At 37.2% G+C, this 24,701-nt stretch overlaps 1 protein-coding gene across 3 annotated transcripts in view; it reads left to right on the top strand.

Moving 5' to 3' along the window:
* mdga1 (MAM domain containing glycosylphosphatidylinositol anchor 1) overlaps positions 1 to 24,701 on the top strand; it is a 194,215-nt gene that overhangs the window by 117,838 nt on the left and 51,676 nt on the right. For all 3 annotated transcript variants that reach the window (XM_006779891.2, XM_006779890.2, XM_035904770.2), the window contains exons 7-11: positions 12,805 to 13,074; positions 15,556 to 15,885; positions 17,799 to 18,098; positions 23,390 to 23,656; positions 23,825 to 23,973. In XM_006779891.2, coding sequence (XP_006779954.1) covers positions 12,805 to 13,074; positions 15,556 to 15,885; positions 17,799 to 18,098; positions 23,390 to 23,656; positions 23,825 to 23,973 — 1,316 coding nt within the window. The remainder of the gene's footprint in view (positions 1 to 12,804; positions 13,075 to 15,555; positions 15,886 to 17,798; positions 18,099 to 23,389; positions 23,657 to 23,824; positions 23,974 to 24,701) is intronic.

The following is a 24,701-nucleotide window of genomic DNA, read 5'->3' as shown; positions in this document are numbered from 1 at the left end:
AACCAATTATTTGGCTAGCCAATTGTCCAGACACATCCAAATAACTTATGCTTATGCACATTTGTTTGAGAATCTGATCTGGGAATCTGCCAACTTTCTTAGAAATGGCTCACAGATATCGCCCCAACTTGTGCAAATCCACTATTATCCTTCCTAAATCTTCACTGAGTTCCTTGGACTTTCCTGTATTTATTTCCTGTATTTTGTATTTCCTATGTAGTGGCAAATCCAATAAGTACATTTTTTGTGTTGGGAATTTAGTTGGGAAAAAAAGCCTGACTGTTTTGATCAATCATGATCATGAGAAATGAAAAAGCCATGGACTAGTCAAGTCAAAAGAAAGTCTAGAACCGTTAGCACCACTTATTAAGAGATTTAAGTGAGTGCATTTATACATTTGAGCCTATATGTATATTTGTGTGACCCTGTGTGGATTAGAGAAAATCTCAAATCATTTCAGACTTGTGCACATAATTCTTGTTCTTCACATTCAGTAAAGATGTATGTGGTACAGTCATTCCACCTTGGAAAAAGGACTGTTTAAAGAAATCTTTATCAAAAAACCCAGAATTACCAAGATAATTATGTCTATGATGAATGTATATACATTTCTGACCAAAAAGGTTTACAACTTTACAAAGCCAAGATGTTTTTTTTCTGTCGATGTACAGACATCCTCTAATAATTCCATCTTATCTGACTACTCTGATCATGTTTGCTCTGTGATTGTGCAAGAATCTCTAGTTCTGTGTCTTTCTCTCATTGTTAAAGTGTCTCCTATCTTTACTTGTTCAGGAAATAGGATTCCTTTCTTCTTCCTCGTTTTCTCACTTCCTGTATGATCTCTCCCTCTGTCTTCTTTTCTCATAGTGAGTTTTTTTCCCCCTCTTGCTTTTGACTTTCCACTGAAATACGGTCTCGTTCTATCTTCCTGCCTGCCTCCCAGTGTAGGATATTGTCTATCTGTCTTGTTGTACGGTTGCTGAGAGCTCATCTCAGGGCCGTCAGCTGTAATTCAGTTGTCACACTCCCTGTTATCTCCAATTCACTTTGCACCGCTCTGTCCATCTCCACGCCATCGCTCGGCAACTCTGTTACTTACAACAACATTGTTGCCATTGACAACCCTGTCAGGTTTGTTACTGTCAGTATGGTATTCCACAAGGGAGAGGGCCATGCCTGTCTGAGCTGTATTTTTTAAATGATTTTTTTCCCCCTATTGTGTTTATTTTCTCCTCTTCCTACTGTTCTAACTTAATTTTCTAAATGTCGGCTAGCCTAGATTGCTTGACAATTAACTGTTTGGATTTTTTTTTTTGAAGCCCATTATTCAGTTATATTTATTTCCTTTCAGTAATTAGATTTAATTTATTTGACAAGAAGGTCCTTGTGAGATTTAATAAAACATGAGTGTTTTAAAACCCTACAAGGTTCTGTCTTTCTCTCACTGAGCCTTTACTCTCATAAGTTTACGCTAATTTTATTTAATTAATTTTAATTAGTGAATTGCAATTTTAGTTGAAAGCAGGCTGTTGAATAAACATGGAGCCTTAAAAGCTAAACATGAGTTTAAAACCCCAAAAGATCAATATTCCCTCGACATACTGTTTAGTACTGCAGTATGTCAAGTATGTCATACTGCTAGTAAACACATCAGAGGGTCATATATGCAACCAAAGACTGGAATGCAGTGTTACACATACAGTGATTGTAAAAATTGTTTTGTTTGTAGTGCACATTTTTACAAGTATAAGTGTAATGTATGAAGATATATAGCAATTAAACACTACAGTATTGCAGCACAACATTAGGACACAGTAAATTTTTAACTTGAGTCCTGGTGAAAAGTTGTCCTACACTTTGAAATCCATCCATCCATCCATCCACCTCTACTTACTTCCATCTTCTGCTTCTACCTACTCATAGGGCAATAGGTGAGATACGCCCTGTACTGGTGACCAGTCTGTCACAGGGCTAACACAGAGGTATACAACCATTCACACTCACGTTCTCACTTATGGCCACTGCATGTCTTTAGACTATGGAAGGAAAACGGAGTACTTAGAAGGAAGCCGTGCAGACAAATGAAAATATGTAAAATATGCAAAAGGACATAATTACCTTTCCCAGTGTAGATCACATTAACTTCATTTTCCATTTTGCTATGTTCGCACCGCTGTTATTTGCCCCCCAGAAATAGGCATCTTGCAAGTTTACAGCCTTTATTATTAAAAATGATAAATTTCTATAATAGATCAGCTATTTCACACTTTCCTGTGAGACTGTGCTACTTTTCACTGGCAATAACAGTATACAGTATATATCAGCAACACTATAGAGTATATTTTTTTATGATGAGCACAAGGTTTTGTGACACTTTTAAAATATATTTACAGGTTTTGAACTGAAGATGTTATCCAGTGAAAAATAAGGCCTCTTTTGAGATAAAAGTTTCCCAGGAGTCTTCTAAAGTGTGCTAAAGGTGGGAAAGATACAAGAAGTCAAAGAGAAGAAACTGTGACAAAGTTAGGAAGAAAATGAACAGAATTTGGCACCTGTTCTTAAAAAAAGGGAAAGAAAAAGAGATACAAGGACGAAACAACCAAAAAACTAACTGAATTAAAAATAAAACAGATGGACACAGCTTACTGAAATATTTCAGAAAAACTAATAGTTAATAATCAATGCTAATAATTCAGTATTAGGTAAATCAGCTGTAGCTCAGAGACACCCAATTAATTAGAGCAGACAACACTTATAACACAATGTTTTCTTTTAAGAATATAGAAAACACATTTTTAATAGACAATGACCAAAAGGACATGGCAACCAAACATGAACAATTTACCAGCGTAAAAATCAACAAGTAGGGAAGGAAAACAAACAGGTCTTCATGCTCCCGCTGTGTGAGATAGGGGTTCTTCACGACCATTGCCCCAGCCTTCTTCTGCTCTCCTCTTGGGCTCCTGTGGCTAAGATCAATTGTATTCCCACAGCGCACTCAACACACACACAAAGACACACACAGCAAACACAGCAATAAACGCCTGCCTGGCCCTGGCATCAGGGCTCAGAAGCTTGCCAAAGCAGCCAATCTGTCTGGACCTCACAGCCTCACAGACTGATCGAAAGCACACACCGCTTAGTGTGTGTATGTGTTTCTTTGTGTGCACATGTCTGTGGCTACAAAAGAAAGAGGAAAGAAATGTGGTTAAGGGGAGAGGGATGAAGTGTGATTATGTCTGAGTGTGCACTTTTCTTCAATTCCTAACCTGCCCTAACAGAGCACAGATATCTAATGAGACAAACTGTTTAAATAAAGAATAGAGAGAATTGCATTTCCTAAAACAACTTCAGATTAACTGCATTAACAAGTTTATATACCTTAGACTTCTGCACCATTTTGAAATACTCACATAAACACACTTAAGATTAGGGATGGGTATCATTTAGGTTTTATCCGATACCAGTACCAAACCGGTACTTTTGAAACGGTGCCGGTGCTTAAACGGTGCTCAAACCGGTGCTTAAAGAATGGAGAACACAAAATTGGTCCAAAAACCTCTCATGTTCAGCTGTTTTTTTGTAAAAAGATAACAATGTTAGCCTTTTCTGCAGCTATAGGGGATTTACGGTATCACTCTTGGCTGGAAGCAGTGCTTAATCAATGGAAAAAAACACAAACTTTGTCCAAAAACCTCTCATGTTAAGCTGTTTCCCTCTTTTTCTTTGGTCATTTTAGCCTTTTTGGCCAGGGTGAAGGGAGCATCTGCCATCAAACAAGAAGACAGCCGCATGTAACTACGACGGTTTTTGCTAGTTCACCTTACTTGCATTAATTTAATAACGTGGTTAGCCTACTCAACGTAAATTACACACGAACAACATTAGCTACTCACGCAGAGAAGAACGGTTGCTGCTGCCATCATCATCCGTCATCATTTCTGCTACACTGGCAGGGCTACACCCGTAGTAGATGTGCTCGGTGTGAGGTCTCGCAGCAAGCTATCAAATATGGCGCATTTCTCGGCTTTTAACAAAATGCTATACGTCGCCAGGTGTTTCATCAGATTCGAGGTGTTACCTCCTTTGACAGTGTCACAGTATCAGCTTAAAGCGCTTGTTGCAGGCTGCTGGGTTTGCATATTTTGCTGTGAAGTACAGCCAGACTTTTGACCGCTTCGCCTTGGGCATTTTTATTCTATAGCTCTGCTCTAAAAGAACGTATGTACCTGGGCCCACCTACTACGCTTGCAAAGGTAAAATGATTGGCTGGAATCCAAAGTGTATGACATCTCAGGGAAATAAAGCACCGAAATGTGCGCTGCTTTTCGGTCTGGTTACTACTGTTTATGTCAGAACCGGTGCCATTACCGGTACCCATCCCTACTTAAGATGCTCCTAAATCATCTAAATCACTAATACTACCTAAAGGCACGCCATGAAAACATGTAGTAATGGAAAAACAAAAGCAAATTTCAGGTCTCAAATTTTATAGCACATATTTTGATACTTTAAACAAAAATAAGAATAAAAATTAGACTTGATCTCAAAAGAAAACAAACAAAGAAAATTACATCTGTAGACTCAGTGAATATAAGTATAAAACTTAAATAAATAAAGTGACAGATGCAGAAACAAAGAAAATGACACAAAGAACAGAGAAATACACAGGGGGCAAAGGGAGGGAGAGGTATAAACAGATGGACACAAAGATGGAAATAGAGAGATTGTAAAAGACAAAAGCAGACAGCGAGTTGCTTTTTAATCTTCTATAATATTCGTTTAATGAGCATATTTTGCTTTTCCTCACTGAGCCCCTTGTTTGTCCTTGTGTACCACTCACCGCTTAGATTAGATACATCCAACTAGGTCACACGATTACTGCTGATTCACCGCACTGGGACAAGGGGAATGATTGATTTTTATATTATAATCCTACCCTGGGATTTTAGTACTGGCTTCTGCCCTCTAGTAACCGTCATCAGAGACCAAATCCTCTTCCCTTGCCTCTCATAAAGAAGAACATGGGGGCATACTCTGTAAGCTTGTCATGTTATTTAAAGTGGTAGCGTACAAGGGTTTAGGGGGTAATGGAACATGAACCGGATGTGTGGCATTGAGTAACTTAGATGGACTTCACCATAAGTGAAAAATACTCTAGTATTAGTAATACACTGCATGTTTAACCTCTTAAGCCCCAAGCCTACCTGATCTCCTGCTTTTTGCCCCCGTATCAGGGGGCGTTGGGGCTTAAGAGGTTAAAAAGTGGGAAAACATGCATGAGAGAATATGTGTGTCAAAACCAATAAATCAACTAATCTCTTTATAACCTCCTGCTCCCTATTTTAAAAGTTTTAAAGTAATTTTCTCTTCATATCTTCTCATCTTTTCATGTCTATATTAAACAAAAAGAAGGAGGGCAGGCCAATTTGTTTAACCAATTTCATTCGAAGTGAATAACCTCAGTCATACAATAAATTTTTAATCTGACCTGAAATATTCTGTAATAGTGGCACCTGCAAGTGTGTGTGTGTGTGTGTTCTTGTGATTTGGCACTATTCAAATAACACTGAATTGAAATGAAATGGAAAAACTGAAACTCTCCTTCTATACACAAAGGGGAAAAAAAGAAATTGAAAAGTAGAAATTTCTTTCACAAATTGTCAGGTTTGTTAAATAATTTACAGTTAATATAGATCACAGACTTCTTACTGTGTGCCTTTGATTAAGTTAGAAACTCCACTTATTATGTAGCTCCTGGTGTCAATGTAGATTTTTTTTGAAGATTTTTTCCTCCTGCTACAATGACATAAATGGAACACATTTTATGGGAAAAAAACAAACAACAAGAAACAAGGATACATACACAAAAATTGGGAGAATTTAATTTGTACGTGCAAGTTTATTTAGTGTTTTATTGATTATTATAACACATACCACACTATACCTTCAAGATAAAATGGCAGTTGTACAATTGCACGATATATATTATTATTATTATCAATAGGAGGCTAATCCTACTGCAAATGAATTCCCCCTTGAAAAGTTGAAGATCAATGGGCAATCTGCAATAATCCTCACTACACTAAAACCTCTCGTAGGACATTTTATTGCACCTGTGCAGTCAGTTTTATGTAAGGCTATAATCCATGCCAGGAAAGGGTTATGTGAAAGGGAGAGAGAGACCAGACATATATTTAAACAGAATTTAAAAAGCAAAATATTGTTTTAAAACTGATGCTTGTGCATCCATTATATTTACTTTTTTAAATTGTATTATTTATATAGAAATACAAAAATTTATTGAATGGTATGTCCGGGCTGCATGGTGTACCCCCACGTAAAACATTTCACCATTCAGTTCATAAATTTCTCTGACATTTCTTCATCACTCTCAAATCCACTCTAGTTAGGGGATCACTGTGGGGATATGTACAGCCACACCACAGGCAAGAATCGATTTGCTCTCAAGGCTGCCTTGATCATTTTTTGTGAAGTCATTGGTCGGGGCTTTAAGAGTGAGAATTTTCTCTGAATTTGAACCTTAGAGTTAAAAAAATATATAGCTTTAAAAATCCAAGGAATTTTGAATACGGTCTTTTTCGGGGAACGTTTGCATTGCACTTTTTCACACTTTTTTACCCATGAGCAACACAAAAATTGCATTTTGGGATATTTTAGGATATTTGCATTTCTATATTGGATTCAGCTGTGTCAGAATATTTTGTCTGTGGCTTACAATTAAATATTTCAAAACGCTTTGTTGAGAAACACTTGACTTCAAAGTCACGTCTGCCTTTTCTTTGATTGAAAACTGCAGTTGAAATTAAATATTCATTTTCTTCATTTCCTTCTTATATAAATTCAATTTTAATTGTCGTCTTTTTCATCACTCGAGGCTCACGGTAGCTTTGCAACGGTTAAAATAGTTTAAAATTATATTATTTAAACGGATGTCTTTAATTGTCCATCTTTGATGACCATTGTTGTGATCTGATGTAATATAAGTAAAACTGAGTTGAACTGAATTGAAATTGAATAAACTTTATATTATCTTTAAATAAACAGCATATTCCAAGACCCAGCCTTTCTTTGCTTCAGAATATTTTTTCTGTTGTATAGCTGCCAACCCTTCATTTTACAATCACACCCTAAACTTTTACTCATATTACCACCAATAATCAGCAAAAAAGTGTAGATCGCTACTTGATCTCCAAACCCATTGGCCAGCCTGCAATCCCGCCATATTTCTGACTAACTTGGCGATAGTGACAAGCGCTGTGCCTGAGTACAATGCACAAACATACAGCTCTTGTCAGCTTACACCTCTCTCCAAACCTTTAAGCTTTTATTTCCAGCCAATTTCCCCCCAATAACCCCTCTGCCTTTACCTTAGAGACAAATTAAATCTCAAACAGGTTACACGGGATGACGGTGAGTGAGAAAGCAAACCATAGGGTTTTTAAAAAATGCAGGATGGAAGTCTGAGGCCGAGGTATGACAGAGATGCGAAGACGTGAAAAGAGAGAATACTGAAGATACGGAGATGACAAACTGACAGATAGTTAAAGGAAGAGAGGAAGTCGAAGTGTGTGCATGGAAAAGAGAGGCATTTGTTACCTGGTTGTAAACCACTGTGCTGCACATAAATCCCATTACTTTGGGAAGAGCATTGGCTGATCCCTCCGTTACCGTCACCCACGCATCCCCAGGAAATTGAAGCTATAATTCTCAAATCCTCTGTTCCTCCCCATTGCCTAACTCTCACTTTTCTTCGTCTTCTCTCCATTTTCACCGCTTTTTTTTTCTGTGGCTTAAATATTTAATTCGTTTGTTTATTTGTTTTGCAAATTAATGATAGATCCCATCAACAGTCTGCAGAAAATGTTGTGAACTGAGATTAAAAAGTGAATAGGCTAGACCTTAAGCAGAAATAACTTTGCAATGTAGATGGATAAATGTTATAATTGTTATACCATCACTGGACTGAATGGCACTGTGATGGACTGATAACCTGTCTATTGTGTACCCCAGCTCTCGGCCTATTAAACCTCGGATAGACTCAGGCCCTTGAATTGAAAAAGAGGTTAAATGGATGGATTGATAGATTGATGGATTTAAGTGATTTTTACACCCAGACAGAATAAATCACCAACTGTCGTCTTTGGATGGGTTCAGTCCTATATATATTCTGGTTGATGACTTAACTCTTTAAAGGCTGTGGGACATAGGGGTAACAACAGAGCAGGAAGAAACTCTTAACATGTGCCTTATAGAGCTACCGTATAGACCAGGGGTCTGCAACCTTTAACACCCAAAGAGCCACTTGGACCCGGTTTCCACGCAAAGGAAAACACTGGGAGCCGCAAATACTTTTTGACATCTAAAATGAAGATAACACTGTATATATTGTTTTTTTTTTTTACCTTTATGCTTTGTGTGAACAACTAAAGTAAGTAAGTAAAGTTTATTTATTAAGCGCTTTTAACAGACAGGCAGTCACAAAGCGCTGTACACAAAGATTAAAATAAACAATACAATCAATAGACATTATACACAATGTAAAAGATCAAATGTAAATAATGTAAAGAATATAAAATACGTAGATCAACAAAAGGCTTGCTTGAAAATAAAAGTTTTTAACTGCTTTTTAAAAGAATCCACAGAGCAACTAAGGTTTGTTGCTTATGAAATCCATGAAGTGCTACAGAGAAAATTACATTTTATTTATGTAATTAACACATTTTGAACTCTTAAAGAAATATAACAAAAGGAAAGACACCCAGCTGAACTAAAATGATCCATGTAGCAAACAAAAACTGTTGTGAGCCGCCACACTTATATCGCCTTTGGGCTTTTGGAGCTTTGACCTGACTTTTAAAAAATAATATGAAAAAAGCACTATGCTGCTAAAAAAAATAGATATTTGCAAAATTCTGCCTAAATATGTATTTTACCTGGTTAATGTGTGTAGCGGGGCGTGGTCTGCAGTGCTGCTGTATGGGAGTCGGACGCACCTGAGCGGCACCCGCAATCACGCCTAGCCACCTTAAAAATCTGTGCTCTCTCTGCTGTTGTGTTGGTATGTGTCGGGCTGTGAGCTGAAAAGCTACAGCCGGCTGTATGCGTACAGCAACCGTGTGTGAAAAGCGGTCAATAAAGAGATGCTGAAAAGCATGTTCATGCAAACATCGTCGGGTCTGTCGTGATATGTTTACAATAAGACTTATGGTCCCGAACCTCTGCGCACAGCGTCTGCAAATCGGGGCGAGTGTGACGCTTATTTTGAGCTATGAAAAAATAATAAGATATAATTTTATTTTTATATTTCAAAATCACAATAATCTTCCAATTTAGAACTACAAGTTAAAAAAAACCTAAAAACAAATAAAATACACTTCAGCTAAATACTTCTAATTTATTTCCCAAACCACCCGGAGCCGCAAAATAAAGACTAAAGAGGCCGCTGGTTGCCGACCCCTGGTATAGACCCACTGTTTTATTTAAACCCAGTCTCTGGTCTACCTGACTTATGTTTTAACTATGTATGCCCTATCTATTAACCTAACCTACTATGTACAAACCCTACCTGGAGAAACGTGCAGACAGCTCAGACTTAATGACCAGCATACAGTAGGGCTTTTCTACATTTCATCTCCAAAAAAACTTTATTTCACTGTAAATTAATTAAACAAACAGGCACATAACCAAGCGTGAAAGCTTCCATTGAGGTTTGTTCAATGCTTAGAAGGGTTTGCAGGCCCACAGGGGTTTACTTTCCTAGTGCTGTGATTTGATACAATGGGAGTAGACAGTGCTATTTATGTGCTGATTGCAGCTGTTACACCAGTGAAATTTCTTGTCAGCTTTGGAGCCATCACTAGTGAGGTTAGCTAAAGAGATATCCCATTAGTGCGTGTGTGTGTCTGTGTGTGTGTGTGTGTACATGTGTGTGTGTGTGTACGTATGTGTGCTTGCTTGCACATTTTTGTTACCCATTAGAGTGGAAGAATGTTTGCGTTTGTGTGTAGAGCTCTGTGCACATTCTTGTATTAGCAGAAACATGCACCTGTAAACTTGTTTGTTAAAGCTCTGCACCACTTTCATTACGCCGATTGCAATCTGCTAAAAAATAAATAAATAAAAAAATGAGAGAGAGATTAGATGAGAGGATGTAGTGCATAAAGTCTATTAGAATGAATTGCTTCCTGTACCCTATTGGTTTGGTCTCTTACTGAGGATTAACAGTCTCAGGTTGATAAAAGCCTAAATTCTTCTACTCCTTGTCCTCGAGAGCCCATTTAAAATTATGGCTGGAGAATTCTTAAATCAATTATGAGTCAATAGACTCAATAGGTAGATTATTAAATATATTTATATTGAATAGCTTGAACATAGTTTTTCATAGCATACAGTTCTTTTAGTCCCACAAAAATACATGAACGAATCATAAATCATAAATGATTGTCATAAATTATATGAATACGCACTATACAACAAATTCTGTCATGGCTTTGTCTTGATCAGGACCCACAATTACAATGGTATGTGAGACAAAGTACAAAGAAAAGTAAACTAGAAAAATATGGGTTAAAGATGATAAAGATGCCTCTTTTAAATGTCCACATTCATAAGTGAACTCCGACAAAGGACAGCTTGATTTCTACAGATGAATACTTTTCTTTTTTCTTCTTTTTAAGTGGTGGAAGAGTGATACATTGTCAAAGCCCTTTCAGTTTTTCAAGGACCTTTTTGAAGTATTGCTAGTGGTGTTTTACGCAGATGACAGATTGCACATATTGCTGCTTATAATTAAACCCATACTATTGTGGATTCAATAAAACATCTATACCTTAAAAACCTCTAAGCCTCTTTCATCACTCATCATTCACCAGTGTGCTAATTAGTTATTGCAAAAAAATATATATTAAGATCAAACATTGTTTACTTTTAATTTGATGTCTCCATATAGTAAAAAAGTATATAAAAGTCAACTTGTTGTATGTTTGTATGTGAAAAACCAGTTAAATAAAAAAATTTTTTTTTCTTTTTAAGCATTCACTTAGCCAGATAGTTTAAGGGAGAGTTACACAGATGATTTCCAGCCAGAGAGCCGTACTGTAACAACCAAAGATTAGTGACTTGTGACCACTGAGCTGCTCCAGTAAAGAAACTGTGGTTTGACTGCTTCGCCCCAGGCTGTTTTTACTGTAGTTGATGAGGGAGGTGAAAACCTTTCTATTCTAGTGTACCAAAAAGATTTCTGCGGCAGCTTGAAGGATTTAAATGGGTGACATTTTGGTCACAAGCTAATTTCTCTCAATGTTAACCTCCTGTCACCCCATCTACACCTTGTGGCAAGATATGCAAAAACCTATTACAAGATGTTGCAAATACTATTGCAGCCTACTAGAGCCATTTGAGTCTGCTGCTTAGACTGCTTAGGTTTACACTGAACTAGAATATATAATGAAACGTGTTTTGAACGTGAACTGTAAAAGAATCCATATTTGATCCCCAAATAAGGCAGAGACTCCTTTTAAACTAAACAACACAGGAAGCCAAAATTGTTATGTGCACAAAATTGACTAAATATCCATTTACTGGTTTTATATAACTCTTAATTCCCAACGTTGACCTGCTTGCAACCACCTGAATGGCTGAATTTAAAAAATATATTTATTTATTGCAACTGATTTGAAAATATCAAATAAATATGAAACAAAATAAATGAAAAAGTGGTATAGGATATGCCTCTTAAACTTTGCCTTAATGTTTCCATTTGATATTTGTGCAGACAGCATTCTAAATAGCATGTGGAAACCACAACGTGCATTACACGGTTTTCATTGTCGCTTTGGATGTACGTCTCCAAACATCATTGTAGGTGGTTAATATCACATTTTTTATATTGTCCCCTCTTCAACTTTAGCCCCAGCTTTTACTCTGTTGTCTTTTACTCTTTTACACTTAGTTTTTCCCCGTCGTGTAGTATGTGTCCCTATCCTCACTCCTCTGCCACTTTTTTTTTCCTTTGGAACATGCTGGGGTCCAATTGATTTCTTTCTGTGCCAACAGCATTTTTCAGCCTCTTTTGCAGTAGCATTACGGGTCATCTTGTACTTTTCTGTTAGGTCAGTCATAGGAAATGGAGGCAGTGACTAGGGGATGATATGAGAGCGGAACAGGGACCTGAATTACCTTTGGTACACTGATTAGTTTGTACGGAGAAAAGCTATATATTCAAAGACTCATGCTAAGACCCAGACAGCAAACAGACACTGAGATACAGGAACTGTAATGTTTTAATGTGTTGATTATCTTGCTATTTTTAAGTCTGGTGTTGGTAATGTTTTATGTCATTTCATGTATCGTGTCTATTCTTTTTATGTCTTTCACTATTTTAGTATCCTTTAACTCAGCTATTGGTTGCACTTTATGACCTTGCACTGTCTCTTTTATTGTACTGCTCCATCTTGTTTTGAGTGCTTTTACATTTTGCAATGTTTTCCCATCACTTGGGCTCTGTGAAACAGAGTTACATTGCAGTGTATTTTAATATGGCTGAAAAGACAAAATAAAGTGAACTTGAACTCGAATGTGAGCTTGAAACAAGCACATATTTATACGTACTATCTATTACAATTGCAGACAGAAGAAACTTTTAAAGACAGTAAAGTCATACCTTAAAAATGCTCATAATAGAAATATTCACAACTTAATTTTTTCACTGAAAAAACATGTATTGTTCCCATTTAAACTACTTTTGTTTGTTTCTTTCCGTGTGTCTGTGCGCCACAGGTCCACCAATGATCCGACTGTCAGTGAATGATACAGTGGTGGTGGATCCTGGCCAGGATGTGCGCATAACCTGTGAGGTCACAGCAGGTTTCCCTCTCCCCATTGTGACTTGGTCACGTTACCCTGGGCCTCTTCCCCTCAGTGCTCAAGTTCGAGGAGAATCACTGATTTTGAGAGCTGTCACACCAGCGGATGCAGGCTTCTACAACTGCACGGCAGTCAACAATGTGGGTAACCCTGCACGCAAGAACGTCAACCTCGTTGTGAGAAGTAAGTAATGTATTTGCACCTGTGAAAAGGGGTGATGCTTTTGCAAAAAAAAAATAATCTAGATTTGTGTTTTTTACAACCTTGGTATAAACTAGCTCCAGTTGCACAATTGCATCAAGATTGTTTTTCAATCGGAATTGCTGTTTAAAAGATTCAGAATTAGTCTGGATGTGTCAATGAGCCTTTTGGTGTTTTTTAAATATTGTCCAGTCCTCATGTATTTATTATTATTATTTAAAAAAAATACAGCAATGTGACATTCCCATATGATAATTGTTAAATCTTTGCATAATTTAGGCTTCTCATTCACTGATTTTACAACTAAAAATCATGTTGCATTTAATTCTTTGGCTAGCCAGGGGGTAGTTAAAATAGTTGACAAAGGCACAGTCAGGATCCTTTTCCCATTGAGAAGTCTCGTACAACTGATAATTGCTTTATGCAAAGTGTCTGTATAGTCCTCGTTAGCTTCATTCGTTGACATTTGTGAGTCTGCGCGTGCATGCGAGTGTGTGGAGCTAGCCGCTGATCTGTCATTAACGAAGCTGATGTGAATCTTGTCAGAATGAGCGGGTTAGAATACAGAATACTTCCATTCTCTCTCCCCTCTGGCTATTTTTAGCCCCTTTAATCATCTTTATTCACTCCAATTAGTTAGACTGGAGTGGAAGCAATTAGCAACAGTCTCTTCTGTTAGTTAGCACTGTGGAGAGCGTATGTTAGATGGGCTTCTCCTGTTAGCTTAATGGGCCTGAACACACTGTCACACCAGCGCAGGTGGCAAGATGCTGAAAGAGACACACATTTACGGTCAGTGAGTTCATAAAGGAAAAAGTCTGCAGGCAGGTAGGTAGACAAGTGCATCCAAATATTTAAGGAGTATACATGCACACATGCACTCACATTAATCAGGTAAAGTTGCAAGTTCATGTTAGCCATATGGTCACTGCTTCATATCCATGGCTCCACCCAAGTATCTTGTTAACAAGCTCAGAAGAGTTTAAATCAAGCTCTCCTCTCCTCCTTACCGCCTGTCTCTCCCCTTCGTGGGGAAACAGAGAGCTATTTTGTATTCAACATGGAAATCTGTTGGGGAAACGGAGCCTTTGAAACTGAAAATTAAATGTGACAGTGTGAGAGTTACTCTTTGTCCTTGATTTTGTTTCCCCCCTCCTCCTTACCCCCCTGTTATTTTATTCTGTATTTGGCTCCTTTTGTCTTGGCTTCCTTCACAATTTGATTCTTCCTCTCTCACTCACTTTCTTTCTTCTCTAATTTCCTCTTTCCTTTGGTACAAGGCTACCATTTCATTTTTTTCTTTTTTCTTTTTTTCTTTTGTTAGTGGTGTTGGGGGTGGGGGCATTAACCATTCTTCTTCTCCTGCATTCTTCTGTTTAGTTTCTTTTTATTGAGTAGTATCAGTTCCTTCTTTTTGATCTCACGAATGTGTTTTTCTTCTGTTTGTTTTCTTAATTTTAATTAGTACACTTTACTATTCTGTACTGGAATGGAATACAACCGTTCAAATAATTTGCCTTTCCTATGAAATTTTTGACTTTTGGCAAATCTGAACAACCAAATACTTGGTTCCTTTGTAAAGTGTGTCAATGAATAAAGGGGATGCAAAAAATGTTCACATACATGTCAAGAAGCATTTGCTATCTAAAAATAGTTTTATATGTCAAATCAAAACTCTCAGTTGAAAAAGAACAATAAATGAAAGTGGTATTTGTTGTTCTCCGGTCAGGGTGTGCGAGACGAAGATTAAGGCTTTTACATTAATTATAACTCTGCTTTGGTCAACTTCAACTTCCAGGTTAATTTCAGCTCAATATGAGAAAGAATTTATTAGGGAAGTGATGACTGTAAGATGCAAAGTTCATGAGGCAGCAAAGCAACCCCAAACCAATTTTCCAACTCTCGTGATTTACAGTTGGTATGATTCTGACAGTACACAGAATTGCAAAGACAGACACGTTAGGTCAACTTGTAAGATTAGAAAAGCACTACATAAATGTGATTACGTTTTACATCTCTTAATGTTTTCGTTGAACAAATGGTTGCATGAGCTAATTTTTTCATCTGGTTATGTTGAGGTATGCCCACTGTATCTCTGGGCACTCTTTCTACAGTGTCTCCTTGATTAAATGTGCTAAAAATTAATGTATGTCCTTGGGTTGTGCTTTTTTGTTTTCCTAGGGACTATATATATAGTTTAACTACAGAGAAACTCTAAATTAAGTAAAGACCAAGTGGAAATTAAAAGATAAATAAGAACATTTAGCAACTGTAGTAGTGGGAAAAAAAGACAGACCTTGCCAGTGATGCCTAGTCATGCTTATCCCTTTTATTAATTTTTTTTGTATTATTATTTTAATTTTGTATTTTTTTTAGTACATTTTGTACCAAATGCCTTTATATTGTAACAAATATTTAAATTTTCTTCTTTCTTCTTTTTTCCCTCTGTACCACCACAAAAAGCAATGAGCAACCTCACCTTCCAAATTACACCAGACTCTAACAAGGACAGTGAAACCATTCAAATGGGTCGTGACCTTAAGCTCTCATGCCATGTTGATGCCACCCCCCAGGACAAGGTCAACTACACCTGGTACAAGAACGGGGCACCAGTCTTCAACTCAGATAGTCTGATTTTACTGCGCAGTGACCCAGACATGGCACCTGGCACCAGCAGTCTGGAGATTGTGGACATGAAATTCAGAGACTTGGCCACCTACAGTTGCATGGCTAGCTTTTCAGGCAGCACAGTGCGAGAGCTTCGTGTTGATGTCAACATTTCTCAAAACAGCGGTAAGAGTTTCCCTTTTTCCTTGTTATTCTTTGTCTCTGTCAGACTGAGGGAAATTGTATATTTGGTTTCTTTTTTTTTTTTTTTTTTTGATTGTCAGCTGCAGAGCTAACACAATCCCAACAACAAACAAACCAAGATATATATATATATATATATATATATATATATATGTGTGTGTGTGTGTGTGTGTGTGTGTGTGTGTGTGTGTGTGTATAATGATGTCTCAATAAATATTTGTCTACTAAGGTCACGAGCACATGCAGATTCAAATGGGTTACGGTTAGCTGTAAATCGCCCATGCATTTAATTAAGCTCTCGATCGTCATTAATAAATATGTATGGTGGCAACCACTTAATAGAGGTTAGTACGGAAGCGTAGAGCTGTCACCCAGGCAAAAGAAAAATACAAGTGTATCACGTTATAACGTGAAAAGTTTATTGTTCTAACAAGATACTTTTCCTGTTTGTACAATATACCTTTCATGTTTGAACAACATAATATCACGTTATTACAATATACATAATTATCACATTCGTACAATATAATTATCACGTTCGTACAATATAAATATATTGTACAAACGTGATAATTATGTATATTGTAATAACGTGATATTATGTTGTTCAAACGTGAAAAGTATATTGTACAAACATGATAGTATATTGTACAAACAGGAAAAGTATCTTGTTAGAACAATAAACTTTTCACGTTATAACGTGATACACTTGTATTTTTCTTTTGCCTGGGTGGCAGCTCTACGCTTCCGTAGGTTAGGCAGTTGCTGTTTGTGGAATAAACAAACTTCTAAAACAGACATGTTTGAGTTGACTGATAAACTAATTGAACAAATGTTCAGGTACACAATGCTGCTTAACCTAAGCAGTGCATTTAGTATGTAAAAAAAACAGTTTTTCCCAAATCTAAAGGGGTGTAATTTTTCATGAATTATATGAATCTTAACACGATCTCATGCCAACGATTAAATATTCTAGCAATCTGTGTTTTTACATCATGTGACAGTGTTAAAACATAATAGCTTAGTGGTTTACCCATTCACCTAACAACTGAAAGATCCTAGGTTTGATTCCAGGAAATCCATTTGTGGTTGCACCAAGAAGGGCATCTCAAAATTACAAATTAAATATGCAGAGCTACCCGCTGTGCTGCAACCCCTTGTGAATAATGGAACAACTGAAAGTTAGCGTCTTCATTCAGACAGTTTTTTATCCCATTTCTTCCCTCTCTACCTCTGCCTTGCACTGCTTGTTGCTTTGATGGTTCAGTTGTGTGTTTTCATGTATTCTTTCTTGTGTGATTTAAACCATAATATATACTTAATCCTAGTAATAATATTTTTTAATGTTCCCACATGTCATTAAAACTGTGCGATTGTCTAATAAAATCAGCTCTTTAAATGTCAGTGTCTGTCATACAATTTTATTGTCCATCTGTCTCTGTTTCCCTAGTTTTTGCCAGTTTATCCATTAGCACTGTCTGATATTTTAAATCATGTTTGCCCTCTGACTTCTTGTTAATTCCGTTAATTAAGCTAAAATTTATTCTTGATCCAGAAAAAAAGTGCCAGTTTCTCATTAGCTTGGCAACAAGGACAAGGCTACTTTATTAACCTTAGAGCCCAAGGTTATGTATTTGTGCTTACACTTTTCTAATGTTACTGACTAAATTGGAGGATATTTTAAAGTGGAAACTTTAACAATAGCCAAGGGTTTAAGGAACTGTTATTCCTAATATATATACATACATATATATATATATATATATATATATATATATTGTACTGTTATAACAATTTCTAAACAAATTTTATTATATGCTCAGATTATATGGAAATGAGAAACATTTAATTTACACTTTGTCTTACTTGCATTTTTTGTCTTTGCTTTCCCCCAGTCTCTCCTCCAGTGCTGACTGTTCCACCCGGACGTCAGGCTGTTAGTGTGCGAGAGGGAGGTAATGCCGAACTGGTGTGCTTAGTCGTAGATGGCAAACCACGTCCTCCTATACTGTGGTCACGGACAGAAAAGGACTTGCTAATGCCCTCGGGGAAGCCCACAGTGGAGACGCCTGATGGTCGCTTGAGGCTAAAGAACGTTAGCCGGGACATGATGGGGGCATACAGGTGCCAGACTGCTCCATACAATGGGCTTAACATTAAACGCAGAGAGGCACAGGTTCAACTCAATGTGCAGTGTAAGTATGGATCAGCGTACTTTCAGTTCAACATCCAAAATCCTTTGTCTTAAGCTGAATACAGGTCTCTCAGATTAAGAACATATCCTGGTGTCAGTAAGTCTAGGTTAGTGTAAACTCTTTTCAAATACTTTTTTGGGTGCAGCTTGTGTACTATTAGGAAAATGCACGATAATACATGATAACACCAGCAAAAAATTTAATGATTCTGAAGGCGTCACAGAAGCTAGGAGGGAAACTGGCTGTTTAACTTCAGAGTGCAAGGTGCCTAACCTATTGCATCTTACACATTTTACATTGTGTGCAATCAATCGATCAAAGTTTTCAGTTACAATCAAGGAAATAATTTCATAATCAATTTCTAAATTTGCTTACTTACAAAGAATTGAACAGTCTTTCACTTTTAGTAGAAGGTTGAATTGAATGGAAAGAGACAGAGTATTATTCTATGCTTGACTGTGGGGATGGTCTTATTTGGGTCATATTCAACATTTGGTTTCCAACCGCCAGTGAGGCAATTTGATGTTAAAGAGCTTGATTTTGTTGTCATCTGACCGCAACCTTCTCCTGTTAGTTAGATGTTCACTAGCAAACTTGAGCAGGGGGCTACTACAAGATTGAAATCCTTTGGATCATTGACAAGCTCCTTCTGTGTTTATATTTCTTGGGTTTCTGAATAATCACACCAGTAGTTATCATCCTCCCACCAAGGTTCTTGCTGATGTTCTTGTAGCTCATTCCAGCTTTGTCAGGGTCTACAATCTTGTCCATTGTGGTGGAGAGGTTGGAACGGAAGAAATGAATTAACTGGACAGGTGCACGCTAATTTCTGGACTTTAGGTTAATATTGTCTCTTTGTCCATTAAAATGAACATACGGCAAAAATGAATGACTTTTTATTTCTTTGTAAGTGGGCAAACTCAAAATTTTAGCAGAGGATCAAAGTATTATGATCCCTTATAAGGGTGCATGTAGCGACTAAAGAGGGGAGAAAAACACGCTTGCTAATGGGCAGCGAGTGGAAACACGTAGAGAAAAAATCATTTTGACAACTTTCCAACAGAGACCTGTTTCTGTAAATTAAAGAACATATCCTGGTTTTTTAAAAATATATATTTTACTTTTCCATTAAATTTAAATAATCACTTTTCTTTCTCTCACCCTCAGTGAAGTCATAACAGTTATACTTCACTAACAACTATGGACCCTATCAGCAGATAAGAAATTGTAAAAGGTGGAACTGAAAGCAAATGAGGACATACCTCTACTGCTCAGAGGCAGCTTTCACTAAACCTACTGCTTTCCCTTTGTGAACATTCGACTGAGGTCTGTCATTATAAAACTCCCAGAGGATCTACTTTGAGAGAGGAGAGGATGTGTCTTAGTAACGTAACGCATCATTTTGATACCTTTTTCCTTCCCATGAGGTTATCTTCTTTTACTTACTTTTACCATCCTGGAACTTTGACAGCTGTTATCAGTGCTAAGTCATGGAATGTGTGAGTATTACACATCAGCCTGCGTTTGTGTAAAACTGAGCAAGCCTTTTGCAAAACTTTCAGCCCTTTAAAAGAATATCTATTCTTCCTTCAACTACTTGAATAAAAACATAACTTTTATTTCTCATTTATGTTAATGTTGTAAGAGTTAGACACTGTGGAATTGTAGATATAGTATATATAGCTTCTATATAAATATAGGTATATTAGGTATATACTAAAGAAACTGAGTATATTTTAACCAGTTGACTTCGAGAGTTGTTTTAAGTTGATACATAGATATATTTTTTTGCATGGTAGTCAATCTGTGAAGTCAGTTTTGAGGTAAGCAGTCATTGATAAATTGTATATGTATTTTTGTTGTTGTCAAGGAACATTGAAACATTGTAACACTGAAAGCAAATTGTTTATTTCCATGGCTTCAATCATAGATTTAAAAAAAACTCTCACTGTTTATTCTGTCAAAAAAGTCAAAGGCTTTTTCTTTTCTTTATCTCTCCTAAAAGCTGTATATTTATCAGGAAGTAAAGAACCAATTCCCCACCTATTTAGTGACCTACCTGATAAATACAAGCCCAAATTAGAGCCCTCTCCTCTCCTCCCCGCTTCTCTGCAAGGCGGATTTACAGGGCTTACTAATGCAGGCAGGGTGCAAGGGCAACACTCTGTGAGCTCTGCTGTCTGCACTGGCCAACTCTGATTAATGGACCAGGTGGCCACCGCACTATGGACAGCGAAAGAAACGGAGCAACGAGACAGCTACATGAGCAGGAATAGGAGTGAGCATAACGGGGTTAAGAGAGAACTTGAAACAGGAAAGCATGGATAGTGATGGGGGGAAGGGGGAAGAGAGGATGAGAAGGTGCTAACAAAGCGAGGGACTGGTTGGCAAATAGAGAAACAAGAACATATTTCAGTGCAGTCAATCAAATTGTGGAAAATAAATTTCCCACTTTTATTCAGCTGCCCCTTTGTCCCCTGACTTAATTTGTTTATTTTATCACGTTTCTTTGCTTTATTCTGTTTACGACTGTTGATTGATGTGAGGGAAGGATGGCATCATTTTTTAAGGCCGATGTAATTAAGTGGATAGGCAGATGCTCGCCACTGTTTCCACTCTTGCCTCTCCCATTCCCACTTTTGCCTTGTATCACTTCTATACTTGCCCAGTGTTCCTTTTTTCCCTCCTGGAGAGGTGGCTGTTCTTCCTCATTGCCATTCTCATCATCATCAATCAGCTAACTGCTGGCCATGAGAGAAGACCTCTCTCTGTCTTGTCATTCTCTTTCTGCATCCTGCATTCTCTCATTCACTCCCCACCTCCCATACTCAATCACTGACTTCTCTCACTTTCACACTATCATTTGTCTTCCTCTTTGTCTTCTTCTTTAAGAGCGATCCTTTCTTCTCCCATCCCTCCTTACCCCTCATGCATGCTACCTTCCTCTCTCAGTCTCATGTAAATTGATTTTCTCTTTGTGCACTGTAAATGTTTGGCTTGGTCAGTGTTGCATTCCCGGATGAATTCATTTCGCATTCAATAAGATGGATAGCGATGGTGTGTTTACATGGATTATAGTCTTTTGACTATGAAACATTGCAACAGTGTGCTATGAGTCCTGAATGAGAAACAAATAAATGCAAAAGCAATGCTCTGGAGAATTTTGGGGGAAAAAAGTTTAATTAGAAAGTAAAATAACCACAAAAAGTGGAATCTACTTGAGAAGTTGTTGAAATGAATATATTAGATGAGAAAGGGAACTGTGCTAGCTTAATGATTTCTAGATTGATTACATACCAACGTATAACTCACCTCTGTTTTCCTCCTTGCTTCTATTACCATTCCTCCACGCTTTGCCTTTTTTCTTTATCCTTCTTATCTATTTCCAAAGTCAGTAATCAGTATGCATATGTGCTGTAAGTAGGAGCAGGGTGTGTGACCATACACTAATCAATCCACTGGGATTACAGTATGACCTTTGACCACTTACACATCCCTCAGCGTCGCACATCATCACATAGCTGTGGGTGTAGGGAGTAGCTAAAACATTAGTTTTGAGAGATCAGAGAGGGAGTAATTGTAACAGTACACAACACTAAGTTAGCATTTGTGGGAAGAACTTTGGATACATGCTGGGAATCTTGACTATAAGCCAAAAGATAACCTAGTGGCTGAGACGTTAAATGCTTTGGTGGTTTGCGATCTTTTTAGCATTCAGGTGCTTACTCACATTTCTTTGACTGGAGTGCTGGCATAGAATGGTAAACTGATTTCAAACAAGAATTTGGTTTGGCTGTGTATACCCGTCCGTAGCAAAATAAACAACAGCAACAAGGAAAAAAAACATATTATTGAAAGTTTTAGTCATAGTGAATTTAAATGTATTTTCTTCAGTTCTTTAGCTTTCAAGAATATGTATTAAATGGATAATGTGTTCAGGCAGGTTATAGCTCTCCGCTTATCTATTCTGGCTTCTGATGTGTAAAATGCAGAAGCTGCTGAATCCTTAAACTTAAATTATGTTAGTCTTTAAAAAGGTGTAACATCTGTGTGTAAATAAAACATTCCTTGTCTAGTCTTTCTTTCAATTGAGTGCAACTCAACGTAATCAATTAGTAATACACATATATTATTAATTTAATTATTAACACTATTAACATTGACTTTATAGGACAGAAAAAGAAGAGAGTTTTTAACCATTATTTTTAATCTCTATATATAGCTATACTGTAGAGGCAGGTTTAGGTTTCTGTTTAATCATATCAACACCTCCATTGTCAGCCAATCAGAGATTTTGATATTGTATAAAACACAATAACAGGATCTCTGTTTCTCTTTCCCTCCCTGCTCCTTGCTTTACATTATCTTACCGTCTTTTTCTTCCCTCCATACTGCAGCTCATTCTGTCTGTCTAAATTACAGGCATAACATAGATTAGACTATAATTACACATCTGTGTCTGATAAACTTGATTCATAAGGGGCGCTAGTCATGCTGTATCACCTCTGGGCCTTAACACCAGATCTCATCAACGTTAGTACTGCAGTACCACCATTAGCATCTTGTCTATTATCTACATGATTAGCCAGGGGTGAACTAGCTGGCTGGTGATTTGTGGCACAGTAATTTGGCTGTGTTGTGTCTTGGCTGACCCCAGGGCAGCAGTGGCTAGTCAATCATTAACCACAAAGGCACACATCACTGTTGACAGGTTAATTACAACTGGTTAGAATAGGTTAGAAGCAGGGATGAGAGTGTGGCTCGAAACGCCTGATCCCTTGTGGCAATAACAGTTGTTTTGTGTTGGATGATTTGTAACAACACATTTTTTATAATGGTTTAAGGAAATCCACTTTGCAAAGAACATAAAGAAATGAGACATGGATGACACTGTTTTTGCAGTCCATTTGGTACTACATGTCTAAGATGAGTTTCTGAGATTAAAATGTGGGGTTTTTTTGGAAATGTCTGTTTCAGTTTATCTTCATTCCCTTATGATGAAAACAATTTTTAACATTAGAAACCAGCTAGACCAAACTAATTTTCAAATGTTTATCTGCATTCATAATCACAAATGAAGTTACTGCACAGTTACTGAATATAAGTAAGAGAGAATAAAATAAGGATTCAGCTCTAAAATAAAGAAGTACTTGTGCAAAAACCTAATAATGAGTATTAGACTTGCAATAACAGTGGCAAGGCTGTTTAAAAAATGCTACTGCTGCACTTGCATAAAAACAGAGTATAATATTCACTCTATTATTAAAACACAAGTGTTTATTTTTCTGCAGACCCTCCCATTCTGGACCCAGTCTTTCAAGATGTCCGTTCCAGGAACTATCAAATGGTAACCCTGAGATGTACAATCCTACGATCAAACCCTCCTCGCGTAACAGACATTCGCTGGTTCCGTAATGGTGACTTCATCCGTATGCCAATGCCAGACCTGAAGGAGACACCGGAGCTGAAGTTCAAACTGGAACCCACCAACAATGGCTCTTACGAGTGCCGAGTGAGCAATACTGAGGGAACATCAGCATGCACATTTAATGTCTCTGGTGAGTGTGCCATTAATGGAAAAAAAAGTCGTAATCCTCTTATTATCAGTTTTATATTCCTGTACTCATGCACCTCCATATAAAGATTTATTTTTCCTTCTGTGTCATTCAGTAAATTTTTATAAAACATCGTTGCTTTCTTGTTCTATATTGCTCTCTGTCATACAGCACAACCATACAATGCTGAGTTTTACTTTGATACACCCAACCCTGTCCGGATTCTGAAAGGAAACAACTATTCCTACAATTTGCAGTGGACACAAAAAGATCCCGATGCCACAGATCGCATCATAGGATACTGGATTAATGTTCGAAAGGTAAAGTTCTCCCATATTTAATCCATCTATATAAATACATATATATATGTGTGTACTATATGCCTATTTGCATGCCTCGTTACACACACATCCTGTGTGTAGTATCTTATAATATCATTCGTGAGATCTTGACAAGAGGCAAGTGCAGTGGATTGACAAACACTAACTCACTGACTTTGTTTATCAAGCACTCATGAGACTGATTTGATTGGTCTAACTTTATCCAAGGCAAACTTTGGTCACCTGCCTTTGTAAAAATCACCTCGAAAGCTGACAGCTTGTATAGATAAAAAGCATACACACAAGACTGTAAGCAGTAAAGTTTACATTCTAAGTCAACATGGGGCTTTATGAGCTTGGGAAGTGTCAGAGTGTCAGGCATGTGTAGACAGTCAAAGCCACTCATTTCCTTTCACTCATGCAATCAACTTTACTTTTTAAGGATAATAGGATTGTATTGTGTGTATGTTTTTTTTTATAAAAAAAAAAAAGTTTTGTATTAAACACATTTGTGTTTCCTTGCAGTGATATATCACTCTGAGGCAATTCCTAGGCAGGATTTATCAGCCTTCTGGACTTTTTATTTTAGATTTGTCACATATATTTAATTTGCTGTCTGGATCTGAGTGCCAGACTAGTACTAATGTGTTTATTACCAATTCCACAATGAAAGGAATGCCATCTTTTAACCACATGAGTCGAGAGACAGTTAGCATTTTTTAAATCCA

This window comes from Neolamprologus brichardi, chromosome 1 (genome assembly GCF_056152115.1).
Source record: "Neolamprologus brichardi isolate AB-2024 chromosome 1, ASM5615211v1, whole genome shotgun sequence".
Classification (NCBI taxonomy): domain Eukaryota; kingdom Metazoa; phylum Chordata; class Actinopteri; order Cichliformes; family Cichlidae; genus Neolamprologus; species Neolamprologus brichardi.
The sequence above is the reverse complement of the archived record's forward strand: the minus strand, read 5'-3'. Positions and strand labels throughout refer to the sequence as shown.